The 13,702-nt window shown below is 40.4% G+C and overlaps 1 protein-coding gene across 6 annotated transcripts in view; it reads right to left on the bottom strand.

Moving 5' to 3' along the window:
• Nucleotides 1–9,546, bottom strand: part of mgat5 (alpha-1,6-mannosylglycoprotein 6-beta-N-acetylglucosaminyltransferase) — a 105,543-nt gene extending 95,997 nt beyond the window's left edge. Inside the window, exons 1-3 of one of the 6 annotated variants that reach the window (XM_041200961.1) lie at nt 9,005–9,197; nt 4,906–4,966; nt 1,153–1,559 (exon numbers count right to left, since the gene is read on the bottom strand). In XM_041200961.1, coding sequence (XP_041056895.1) covers nt 1,153–1,393 — 241 coding nt within the window. In that variant the 5' untranslated portion in view covers nt 1,394–1,559; nt 4,906–4,966; nt 9,005–9,197. Of the gene's footprint in view, nt 1–1,152; nt 1,560–4,905; nt 4,967–8,588; nt 8,777–9,004; nt 9,205–9,528 lie in introns of those variants that run through there. The other 5 variants (XM_041200962.1, XM_041200958.1, XM_041200960.1 and 2 more) reach the window with 5 other exon arrangements.
• Between the last annotated feature and the right edge of the window lie 4,156 nt (nt 9,547–13,702).

Below are 13,702 nucleotides of genomic sequence, written 5' to 3' on the forward strand. Positions count from 1 at the left end.
CAATCGATGACAGTTTCATGGTCATCATTACTGAGATTAAAACAAATTCCACCAGCTCCTATAGTCAGATTTAAACCCAGGGCACTGGCCTGGGCTTCTGGATTACTAACCAGTGACATTACCACTGCTCCATCGTCTCTCTGTGAAGTGAGAGTGAAGTACCCTCAACAACAGGGCAGTATTTGACTAAGTGTGGCATCAAGGAGCCCCAGCAAAAGTGGAGTCAATGGGAATCAGGGGAAAAGTCTCCACTGGTTGGAGTCATACCTAGCACAAATGAAGATGGTTGTGGTTGTTGGAGGGTAATCATCAGCCCCAGGACATCACTGCAGGAATTCCTCAGCAGTGTCCTGGGCACGACTATCTATAGCTGCTCTATCAGTGGTCGTCCTTTCATCACAAGGTCAGACGTGGGGACGGTTGCTGATGATTGCATAATGTTCAGTACAATTCACAACTTCTCACATACTGAAGCAGTCCATTCCTGCATGCAGCAAGATCTAGACAACGTTCAGGCTTGGGCTGATAAATGGCAAGTAACATTTACACAAGTGTCAGACAATGACCATCTCCCTTGACATTCAATGGCATTACCATTGCTGATACCATTGACCAGAAACTGAACACGACCAGAAATCCCTTCTTCACAGCACTGTGTAGCTATACACCATGGACTACACCGTTCAAGGCAGCAGCTCACCATCATCTTCTCAAGGGCAATTAGGGATGGACAACAAATGCTGACCTTCCAGTGACATCCACATCCCATGAAAGAGTAAAAAAGTTCTTTTAAAAAAAAAAATTAACAATTAACTCTAAAACATGCTGGTGTCATGGTGAATCAAAGCTGCAGTTTCTGGTTGCACAGAAGTTGGCCAGAAAGGCCCAGGGATGTCAGTATGATGGCTTACTATCACTGGACTGGTATCCCATCCATTTGCAGCCAGGAATCTTTGGTTTGTATTGAATACAGCTTGGATTAAATGATAAGAAGGTGGAATCCATACCACTTGTAATAGGCTAGTATATTGTGTTTTACCAAATTCTACTAAATTAAGTTGTAACTGGAACAGTTAAATATAATACTGAAAATTATACTTTCCAGCACAAAATAAGCAAATATTTTAGAAACTATTAAAATGAGTAACTTACCATATGCAGTCATCGTGCCAACATACGGCCCATCAGCAACATTTTGGTTTTCTTCTGCTAATGCTTTGATGTAGCGTTTACTGAGGTCCAGAATCTGCTCTCGCAGCATAGTACTGCTTTCATGTTGTGTCCGTTGTTGGATGGTAAAGTGCAGAAGCATCATCCCCCATATGAATCCAAATGTTACCAGAAAAAATCCTAGTTTTTGTGAGGATAACTTCCACACATGAAAGGATGCCATTGTTTTCAGCAGTGAAGTTATTTTGGAGTGAAATATGCATAAATAAAGTACATGATCTTATAGGTTATGTACCCAGGTTAACCTGTTCATATTTGTGAAGTTCTTCTTTTTGGAAAATCATCTTCAATCAGACAGGCCAGATACATCTATACTGTTCATATCCACCCTAGGGCAAAAAGAAAAAAAATGTTTTACAAAATATTATTGCTCATATAATACTGTCCATCTTGGAAGTGGGAAAATCAAAAAAATTATTTTATTTAACGGAATACCAATTGTATCCAATTTTCTGTTTTTAAAAAATTTGCATTTGTTAAAAGATTAACAGCTACTGTAACAATGTTAAGGCAACATTAGACTGCAAAGAAATTAAAGTAACTTTAGAAATTAGCAAGTTTGATAATTAAACCAATATTTAATTTCCCTTAGGAAAGATCGGAAAACTGCTTCTCTTGCTAAGTCGGCATGACATTTACCAAAAATAATTTCCCAAATGCAAATGCTATTTCAATATCTAAACGCATCAAAGGTTCTCCTGGGATATACCCAATTTGTAATGATAAAGTGCTGTACATTTTGTTCAGCAGGTTTTTCACTATCCAAAATGCATGATCTACTTTCACATTGCTTTGCGGGTCTCTGCAATGTACATTTATTTGCAAACTTGGTAAGCAAGCGAAATAACATTAAGCACAAATTACTACCCTCCTTTCACTTGAACATAATGAACATTACTTTCTTCTATGGACGGCTTGGAATCACTGAAGGAATCATGGGTTACACATGCTCTGCACTGCTAAATTCTGATCATGAATTAACAAGTTACTCATTTCTTTGTTAATCGCTGGTCTCCACAGATTTAGCACATTTGTTACACAGATTCGCTGGTGACCTGTATCTTTTACTACAAATATTGGTTCAGGCAATAACAAATTACCCGCTTTCAGCAACAATTAAAAATACTGAGGTGATTTTAACCTCATCTTCCCTATGGAAGATTTATGAAATTGAATCAGCTGTTTTTACACCTTGCCAATTTTATTTTTAGTAAAAACGGGCAGGCAATCCAATACTTGAGTGACCTAAATAGAATTACCCACTTCGTTTTCTTGATAATTTTACATAATTCCCCACAATTAGTATATATAATAAAGTGAAGTCTATATGTGATGAATACTCAGTTCAAAAAGCCATTTTTTTTTTACATGCTAAATTCCTACTTTGCTACATTGTACATATTAATAAATTCATATTTTGGATAATTCTTTATCTACTCCTGATTGCTTTGAAAAAAGTTCCCTTTCATTTGGAATTATTGGATTATTAGCAGTAATTTGTCTTATCTTCTTGGGACTGAGCAGTGATTTCAAGCGCTCAGGTTCAAGTTCAATGTAAAGCTTGAAGAATCACTCCTGCCCAAGATGCTATCAAAGTTTTTCAGTACAACCTATTCAATCTTATCAATCATGAAATATATTAAGCTCATCTCCACTTAACAGTAATGGTACTAATAAGAACATATGAAATAGGAGTAGGCCACATGGCCCCTTTAGCCTGCTCCCTTGTTCCTTAAGATCATGGCAGATTATTGGTCTCAACTCCACTTTCCTGCCCCCTCCCCATATCCCTGGACACCCTGAGGTGCCAAAACTCCGTCCATCTCAATCTTATATTAAAATGATGGAACATGCACCCCTGTGGGGTGGAAAATTCCAAAGATTCGCAACCCTTTCAGTGAAGAAATTTCTCCATATCTCAGTCCTAAATGATCGATCCTCTTATCCTGAGGCTGTGCCTCAGTGTTGTGGACTCCCCAGTGAGGGGAATCAATCTCAGTTTCTACTGTATCAAGTCCCAACAAACCCTCACATGTTTTAATGAGATCTCTTATTCTTCTGAACTCAAGGATATAGGTTCAATTTACTCAGCGCCTCATTATAAGGCAATGCTCTCATTCCAGGAACAAAACTAGTGAAACTTCACTGCACTGCTTCCAATGCAAATATATCCTTCCTTACATATGGAGACCAAAACTTCTCACACTACTCCAGGTGTAGTCTCAACCAAAGCCCTGAACAACTGTAGCATCCTTATTCTTGTACTCCAACCCCCTTGCAGTAAAAGCCAACATGCCATATGCCTTCCTAATTGTTTGCTGCACCTGCATGCTATTTTTCTGTGTTCCTTGCACGAGTGTACCCAAGTCCTTCTGAACATCAACAAGTTTTATGTCTTATAAAAAATTATTCTGCTTTTCTATTCTTACCAAAGTGAATAACCTCACACTTCCCCACAGTATACCCCATCTGCCACCTTGTTGCCCATTCACTAAACCTGTATCTCTCTCTGCAGCCTGTGTCCTCCTCACAGCTTGCATTCCCACCTAGCTTTGTACAGTCAGCAAACTCAGATGCATTACTCTGTTTCTTCATCCATTTTATTAATATATATACACTAAATAGCTGAGGTCCTAACACTGGCCCTTGTAGCACTCCATTAGTCACAGCCTACCAACCTGAAAACGTCCTGTTTATCCCTTTTCTCTGCTTCCTGTCCATAAGCCGATCTTCTATCCATGCAAATATATTATGCCCAACTCCATGAGCCCTTATCTTATGTATTAGCCTAGAGTGGCAGTTAGTTAAATGTTTTTTGGAAATCCAGGTTAGCTACATTTTCTGGTTCCCCTTTATCTGCCCTACTAGTTACATCCTCAAAACACTAATAAAATTTGTCAAACGCAATTTCCCTTTTGTAAAGCCAGGCTGACCTTGCCTGATCATATAACACTTTTTTTTTTAAAAAGTGCATTGTTAAGACTTCCTTTATAAGAGATTCCTGCATTTTCTCTGTGACTGATGTCAGGCTAACTGGCCTGCAGTTCATGGTTTTCCCCCTCTCTCCTTTCTTGAATAGTGGAGTTATGTTTGCTAATTTCCAAACCACTGGGAATGTTCTAGAATCTAAGGATTTTTGAAACATCGTAATCAGGGCATCCACCATCTCTGCAGCCACCTCTTTTAGAACCTTAGGCTGAAGGCCATCAGATCCTGGGAATTTGTCAGATTGTATTCCCTTGAATTTCTCCAGTACTTTTTCCTCTGTTGAAATAACCTTAATTTCCTCACTTTCATTAGCGATTACGCTCTATTTCTGTTACGTAACTTGTAACAGTTATGAAGACACTTTATTTAATGTCTCTGCCACTTCCTCATTCCCTATGATAATATCCCCTGATTCTGCCACCAAGGGACCAACAAATATTTTAACTATTCTCTTTTCAAAAGCTCTTAATCTATTTTATATCCCTTGTTAGTTTACTCTCATTCTATTTTTTTCATCTTTTGATCAATTTTTGGTGGCCCTTAACTGGTTTCTTAAACACTCCCAATCCTCAGGCTTACTGCTATTCTTTGCCAAATTATAAGCCTCTTCTTTTAATCTAACGCTAATATCAGCTGAAAATAAAGTTCAACTTCCTGAAATGCTCTCAGGGTTTATCACATACATACTTGATTAGTCTTCAATTGGTTGTGATCCAACGTTGAGAATTTTTCAAATTTGTCAACTGCACTGAACAAAAGCAAACATAAATACTAATATTTCTATATTGCTCCCCACAGAAGACAGTGTCTCTAAGCGCTTTACGTAAACAGAGGAGTCATTATTTCGGAAGGAGGATTGAAAGAACAAAAGCAATTTTTTAACTAGTTTTTGAAAACAAGATGAAAAGCTAAAAGGATTTTTGAAGGGAGATCTAGAGAACATACATCAAATCCAGACAAACTGATTGATGGTTTCCCACATACCACTTCAGTTTAAAACAAAAGAGGTTTACTAAAGCCACTCCAGTAAACATTCATGTGACATTGTGGACTGACCCAGTTCATGCAAGTTCAGCAAGAGTGAGCTATTACAAACCCATTCCTAGAATGAAATGGAAGTTTAAAGCATGGTTTGACTGGCAAATCCACAGGCATGGAGAACTGAGGAAGCCATCAGCGGTCAAGGCTTAGGCTTCCTGTTCAGTTCAAGAAAGAAAATGATGAAATCTAGTGAAGAAGTCAGATAGTGAGAGCAAGAGCTCACTGCAGACTAGCTTTAGACAAATTACTAAAACTTAAAATTGTACTTAACAAGCTAAGCAGGCTAGTGTCACATGCTTTGTTATTTTTGTGTGTGTGTGTGTGTGTGTGTGTGTGTGTGTGTGTGTGTGTGTGTGAGAGAGAGAGAGAGAGAGAGAGAGCTGTGGCTCAGTCTCAGTTGAGTCACAAGGTTCTGGATTCAAGTTACACTCCAGGGCTTGAGCAGAAAAATCTATGCTGAAATTCTGGTGCAGTACCCAGGGAGTGCTGCACTGTTGCAGGTGCCATTTTTCAAACTAGACATTAAACTGAAGCCCCCATCTGCAAGCACCAGCGGATGGAAAAAATCCTCTGGCACTACTGCAAAGAAAAGGGAGTTATTCCTGGTGTCCAGGTCAATATTCATCCCTCCATTAACATAAAAAAAACAGATTATCTGTTTATTACCATATTGCTATTTGTGGAACTTTACTATGTGCAAAATTTCTGCATTACATCAGTGACTACACTTCAAAAAGTACTTTATTGGCTGTAAAGCTCTATTAACAGAAGATGAGACAAATACATGACAGAAAACTGAGTAGAAATATACGCTGAAAGGCTGAGGTGAGGTAGATCAAGTTGCAAGGGATCTGTCAAATTGCACCAACTAGCAGCTTTTGTTAATTAAAGAGCACCTTGAGAAAGACATCAGGTGTAGAAGAGGTATCATGGTGGACTGGCTGCAGAGGCAGACAAACAATTGAAGGTACTTCTGAAAGCTGAGCTATGCTGTCACCTGGCAAGGATACAGCACAGTAAAAGTCAGCAGACAGCGCCGCTTTAAAAGCTGAGCTAAACATGAAGGATAACCGCTCAGGCAACAACTGGTGAGATGTCAGTGCCCAAGGAATGGTCAATGCTCCACAATAAAGACCTTTAATAGTGAAACATTAAGACATATATGGAATATGAAGTGAACACTGTGTGTCATTTCTGTAGCAATTTTGGGTAACAAATACAATCTGGCTGTCAATTCATTTTTTTCAATCTAAATAATAACTAATCATGGTGCTTTGAAATATTTTAGTAACAGGCTAATCAAATGTATCAATTTGATTTCAAGGTTAGCACAATTTATGCATTAAAACTGGAATTAAACCATTGTGATGACCATTTTGTGCTATACAGTTGTTCATCTCCAACTATAATTTGCATTTAAAAAGCATCGTTAATGTTGTAAAAGATCTCAATACGCTTCAAAGGAGCGTTCTCAAGCACAATTTGATACTGAGCCACATAAGAAGGTGTTAGAACAGGTGATCAAAAGTTTGGCAATAGAGGTAAATCTAAGGGTAGCCTTAAAGGACACAAGTGAAATGGTGAGGTTTAGGGTTAGAATTACAAGATTAGGACCTAAAAAGCTGAAAGCATGGCTGCCAACGGTGGGACAACAGAAATCGGGGATGTACAGGAGGCCAGAGTTGGAGCAACATAGACTTATGAGGCCTGTAGAAAGATCAGGAATTGGAGGGGGAGCAGGTGCAGGGGGTGCAGGCCGCAATGGGATTGGATGAGAATTTCAAATGAGGTGCTGCTGGACAAGGAGCCATTATAAGTCAGTGAGCCCAGGTGAAGAAGAACAGGTGAGAGGCAGGATGCAGACAGTAGAGCATTGGATGAGCTAGAAATTTGGAAAACTGAAAGATTGGATGCTGGCTAGAAGGACACTGGATTAGTCAAGTCTGGAGGCAGCAAAAGCATAGTTGGTCACTGAACCTTCCTCCCAACCACACAACCTCAAAATGTTAATGCATACACACTTCATGGACGATTCTTGTTCCTATGTTCAGTGATTTTGTGTGTTATCAAAGCAGGATACATGATTTGTAGAAAATGTATGTTGAGGAAAAGTATTTTTAAAAAATTACATCAATATCTCAGATCAGTTACAGACGAGTTCACCCTATCCTTTCTCCAGCAAAGTATTCATCAACAACTTGCATTTATGTAGTGGTTTAATGTATTAATTGTCCCTTGGCACTTCACTGAAGTGTAATCAAACAAAAATGGAAAGTTCTTGGAGGTTATAAGGCTATAGACTATTGCAGAGATAAGGAGGCATGAGACCACAGAAAATGTTTAATTTGCAACACTGCTGGACCAGGGACTAGGGAACCAAATTAGGTCTGTCAGCAGGGTAACAATGGGTGAATGAGACTTGGTGCAAATTAGGATATGGGCAGAGTTGTGTATGAGCTTAAGTCTACACAGGGTGAAAGATGAGCGAGTTAGAGCTCAAAAAAATGTTTCCACTGTAGTAACGTCGGTATTTCCATTTTCTACACTAACTATATTAATGACCTCTGAGCAACACTACCAACTAGATGCCAGTTGTGGCTTATGGTTTATACCCATTAACTGGCTGAGACAAAAATATTTCACACTTGGACTACGCACTAGGCAGAAGGCATATTTTTGCTCCTTCAGCTGGTGCCACATTTGAATTTTGTCCCCAAACCGTGCACAAATAAATTATATTTACAAAAGGCACACATCATGGGATTCGGATAAGCATTTTAATCCGATTTCGGGCTTTCCACAAAATTCACGCCCGGCGATTCAGCTCTCCTTCCATTTATATTAGGCTCTCTGCGCTGCAGACATCTAATACTTCAGGGGAAAATATATGTTTCGCTGAACAGAAAGGCGAAATTTCTTTCCACCGAGTAACCTTGGAGAGCTCTTCTCCCGGCCCGACCACAGTACAAACACTCACGACAATTCAACGCTTGAGCGGGCAGGGGGCTCCCACTGTTGTTTTAATTAATGATAAATAAGGAAGGTTGTCAGTTCAACGTTTATGAGAGATTCCCGGCAGCCTCGGAAGAACACACCTCCCCTTATCACAATAAAACTGCCTGCCTCGCCCACCCTGCCCTGACAGACACGAATTATTCAGTTAAGATTGACAACCTATATTGCGAAGAGATATTCCAGAACAAAAAAAACCATAGTAACTATTTTAAAAAAAAACAAAAAGGAGAAACCGAGAGAGAGAAAAAAACGAAAATCAAATACAAGCGAGAAGCGAAAGGGGGAGGGTTTCAGCCATGGTTCATCACCCTCACCTGGAGGCGATCTCTGTCCACATCTAACACGAGTCTTTTATCTTATACCTACCCAAAGTTAATTGAAGTTTAACGGCCGCTCACTATATTTCTCTTCCCCCACCCCCCCCATGGGTGTCGTAATATTAGGTTTTTAGCTTTAACTGATTCCTCAGCGCAGTGCCGAGCCGCAGCCTCTCTCGAGCCCCTTTTTAAATCGCTTGAGCACAATTGGCCAAAGAGCGCCGCCGAATCCACTGAGCATGCGCCAGGGCCCATTCTCCTTCCTACACCCCCCCCCCCCCGCCTGCCTCCCTCCCTCCGGAAGATTCGGTCGGTCGGTCGGCGGCGAGAAGATGATTCCCCCGCCCCTCCCCCTTCGCTTTCTCTCTGCCGTCCGAGCCACAAAAACCTGCTCGATCATTGCCGCCGCTTACCTTCCCCTGGCACGTTCCCTTTCAGTTCATTTTCCTCCCGAATCCCGTACTAGTGTGGAGAAGGTTCCAGAAGCGGAAGGCGAGCCGCTAAGCAGCGGCGCGAAGCTCGGCTGCCCAGGGTCCTCGCCGTCCTTGCTCCTTTAGCTCTCTCACTCTCTGCCTGCATTCACTTCGGCTCAACAACAACACGGGGCGCTGGAGCCGGCCACGCGCCGGGTGAAACACTGCCACCCGCCGGCCAGGCTGAGTTCCTTCAGGTTGACACACACACCCCACTACGGCTGCAGTCACCACTGCACACAATAAAGGTACTGTACTGTGCAAGTGTGAACTGATAGCTTTTTATCATTGCAGCAAATGCGAACAAAAAGAAGAAACACACTTAGAGGATATTGATTTTAACATCTCGGAATAAAGGATCGTCTTAAATATGACATTGTATTCTGCTAGTATGTTTCTTTTTAAATAAAACGATTTCACTTTCCTCCCCCTCCCAAAAAACTTAACGCCAGCAAAATATTCACCTTTGCGGATATGCGAAGTCTTACCTTTAGTGGTCTGTATGACTCACTCAATCGTAAAGTAGTCTAGAACAAGAAGGTCATTGAGTCCACTGAAACGGTTTCCAATTGGAGGCATCCCGTCTCCTGAAAGATCTTTTTCCAAAACATTTTGCTTCTACAAAACATGGCACTAATGATACTATTTCACAAATTAATACATATTTTAACTCATTACAGTAGTGTTTTATAAAAATTATATATTTTAAGCATTTCCTGTAGTTTGTTATTACAAAAACAACAACTTGAATTTATTTTGCACCTTTAATAGAACAAAATATTCCAAGGCACTTTACGGAGGTGTTATAAAACAAAATATGATACCAAGCCTCATAATAAGATACATAGCTAGGTTTTCAGGAATATCTTAGAAGGATCATGATAGAGAGATGCAGAGGTTTCAGGAGATGATAATGAGGTAAAGCTGGGTGTAGTCAATATGGTTTGACCAAGGGCAGCGTGTGAATGAGGAAAAAGAAGAGAATAAAGGATAGAAGATACTTGAGGGACACCAGATATACTATGTGGAATGGGAAGGGAAGCCATTGGTGGTAATTCTCTAGCTATGATTAGGTAGAAAAGAATGGAATCATGTGAGTGCAATCCCACCCGACTGGAAGGCAGTGGGGAGATGCTGGAGGCAGATGATGTATCCAACTATGTTAAAGACAAAATAGGTTGAGAAGAAAGAGGAGGAATAGTTTGCCTTGGTCAAGGTCACAAAGGATGTCATTTGTGACTTTGGTAAGAGCTGTTACGGTACAATGGAAGGGGTGGAAACTTGATTGGAGGGATTCAAACTTGGAGTTCCAAAAAAGATAGGCACGAATTTTGGAGGCAACAACATGTTCAAGGGCTCTGGAGAGGAAAGGGAGATGGGGTGGTAGTTTCTAGGACAATTAGGAAGTGAGTTGTTTGTGACAGAATTCTCAACCTCCGATCTGCTATTGTAGCCACTGTATTTATGTGACTGACCTTGTTACCAGCAAAGCCAGAATATCGATGGTGGAGGATTCAGCAATGGTAAGTTGAATTTTAAGGGGAGATGGTTAGATTCTCTCTTGTTGGACATGGCTGTTGCTTGGCATTTGTGGTTCTTAATAGCCCAAGCCTAAATTTTGACCAGGTCTTGATGCATGTCAGCATAGACTGCTTCATTATCTGAGAAGTTATGAATGGGACTGAACATTATGCAAATATCAGTGAACATCCCCACTTCTGTTGGAGCGAAGGTCATTGACGAAGCAGCTGAAGCTGATTGGGCCTAGAACATTCACCTGAGGAACTCCTGCAGCAATATGCTGGGACTTCAGGCGTCCAATTATCTGCTAAACAGATGGACCCTTCCGTAGTGCTAATGCAGACTGGCCCCAATTTTAACCTAAACTAATTCAACAAGGTTCCATTTATGCCACATATAGCAATGATGCTGCTGACTATTTCAGCTCAGACCAAAATTGTGCCAAGTTTTCCATTGTCATTGTGGTCTTGTTATCAGGTTGCTGTTGTTGAAAAATGGTGTAGTAGAGAAACCAAAATTGAAACGGTGACTTTAGCAAGGGTATAGCTTTACAGGCAGCCACAACTTTCGAGTATTTCAGTCAAGTGACAATTCACAACAAGTTGACTGGTGCTAATCGGAAATGACAAACAGTGTGACAGAATGCCACTTTCAATAGTTGCTTTCGTGAAGGAGCAGTGACTGACAAGTTAAATAGATAATAGTTTAAGTTAAATTTGGTTAAGCAGAAAACACTTTAAGTAGAAAATAGCTTGAGTTGAGGAAAAGAAATGCAAAGGAATTTCAGATATTTTAAGATTGAGGGATGTTTAAAATGCATTTATATCGGAGTATTTGGTACAAAAAAGTAAGGTTTTTATCTTCTTCATGAATGACACCTGACAGTGAATGCCGTTAAGCTATTTGACAAAGGAGGATATTTTAGTTGAAAACAACCTTTTCTCTACTTCACCTTACACATGTGCACTGTACACTCAGGAGCCCTGAACTAACTGAAGCTCCCAACTGTTAGATCAGTTTGGGAATTGAATCATATTGATCATTTTCAATTTGGCTTAATGCTAGACAGGATAGTCCTATTATCAGCTAGGCCAATGGAGTGGGTTTGCATTTAATAGTACGTAATTTATTCTTCAATCTTCTTTGTTAAATTGTTGCTCTTTTCAGAATTTTAAATTATTTCATAAGAAATGAATTATTTCTTCAGATATTGTCCTGTACCTATTTAAACCTGCTGTCACCACACTGCTTCTTCCAAATCTACTCTTGACCCCTCTGTCCTTGCAAACTTTCATCTCTGCTTGCTTTCGCAAATCTATGAGTATGCTGCCACTTACCAAATCAATGCCTATCTTTCCTGTAACTCAATAGCCTGTTCTCGACTAGGGTGGGTTTTGTGACTAAGGGGGAAAGAATTTTATTCAGTGAAGCTTGCATTTCACAGCACGATCCTTCTTTTCCAAGTGGATTCCCTGTACGCAAACCAGCCTGATTGACAGGCTTGGCTCCCTATGGGCAGGGAATGTTCTTGAAAATACTGCAGGCTGGGAGGATGTAGGAAGTTTGGGTTTGTGGTAGGGTTGTGGGGGCAAGGGGTTGGGTCTGATCCCTGATCCCAGGGGGAGGGAGTAGTGTCCATTTCCTGATCCTAGAAAGTCCAATTGCGGGAAGCGGTGTTACAATGTTGTACGGAGAAGAAAATCATCTTAGCAGCTAGGAGGAAGCACTCTTACTCCTGTTGACTGACAAGAAGTGCTCTAAAGGTGCTTACCTTTACCAAAAGGCATTTCCTGCCTCCCTTTTAGCTGACCAGCCAAAGTTAAACCTGAAAGACAGGTTAAATATGAAGCATGTAAATTCATTATAATATTTAAATAGGCAACCCAACTCCTGTGAGCATGCTGATTGCCCTTCTCTGCTAAAACTGAAAGTGGACAAGTTGGAGGGGGGCTGGTATTGGTTTAGAGAACTTTGTTTACATCCCACCGGACCCCAACTCACCCGTTTTTATGATTAATATTAACCCCATGTTGCAATCTTCCCAATCAAACCTCCATTCCTGCCAGACTCCAAAACAATCCTGACAAAGCATAGGATAAAAATTCTAATAAAATACAATTAAAGTAACAAAATATGATATAATGTAAATAAACTAAAACATTTGTGCAGACAATCACCTCTCATTCTTTTGAACTCTAATGGATACAGGCCCAACCTGTCCAACCATTCCTCATAAGATAGCCACCCAACTCCCTCCCCCAATCCCAGGAATAATAAATGACAACATTTCATTTGCCTTCCTAATCACTTGCTGTACCTGCATACTAACTTTTTTGATACATGGATGGGGACATCCAGATCCATCTGTACCTTAGAGTTCTGTAACCTCTCCATTTAAATAATATGCTGTTTTTCTATTCTCCCTACCAAAGTGGAAAATTTCACATTTTCCCACATTATACTCCATCTACCAAATTTTTGCCCACTCAATTAACGTATCTATATCGCTTTGCATATACCTTATGTTCTCTTCACAACTTACTTTCCAACGTACCTTTGTATCATCAGCAAATTTAACAGTTATGAATTTGGTCCAATCATCATTGAAGGTGGCAGGACAGGCTGAGAGCACGGCTAATAAAGCAAACAGTATCCTAGGCTTTATTAATAGGGGCACAGAGTATAAAAGCAAGGAGGTTATGTTGAACTTGTATAAGATACTAGTTCATCCTCAGCTGCATCCTGTTTCGGGCGTTGCAGTTTAGGAAGGATGTGAAGGCATTGGACAGAGCGCAGAAAAGATTCACAAGAATGGCTCCAGGGATGAGGAACTTCAGCTATGTAGATAGATTGGAAAAGTTGGATAGATTGGAAAAGTTGGAATGATTTTCCTAGGAGAAGACTGAGAGGAAATTTGGTAGAGGTGTTCAAGGCCATAAGGGGTCTGGACAGAGTAGATAGGGAACATCATTTCCCACTTGTGAAATAATCAAGAATGAGAGGGAACAGGTTTAAAGTAATTGGTAAATGAAGCAAAAGCGACACGAGGAAAGTCTCTTTCATGCAGCAAGTGATTAAGGTCTGGAATGCACAGCCTGAAAGTGTGGTGGAGGCAGG

The sequence above is a fragment of the Carcharodon carcharias genome, chromosome 12, assembly GCF_017639515.1.
Source record: "Carcharodon carcharias isolate sCarCar2 chromosome 12, sCarCar2.pri, whole genome shotgun sequence".
NCBI lineage: Eukaryota > Metazoa > Chordata > Chondrichthyes > Lamniformes > Lamnidae > Carcharodon > Carcharodon carcharias.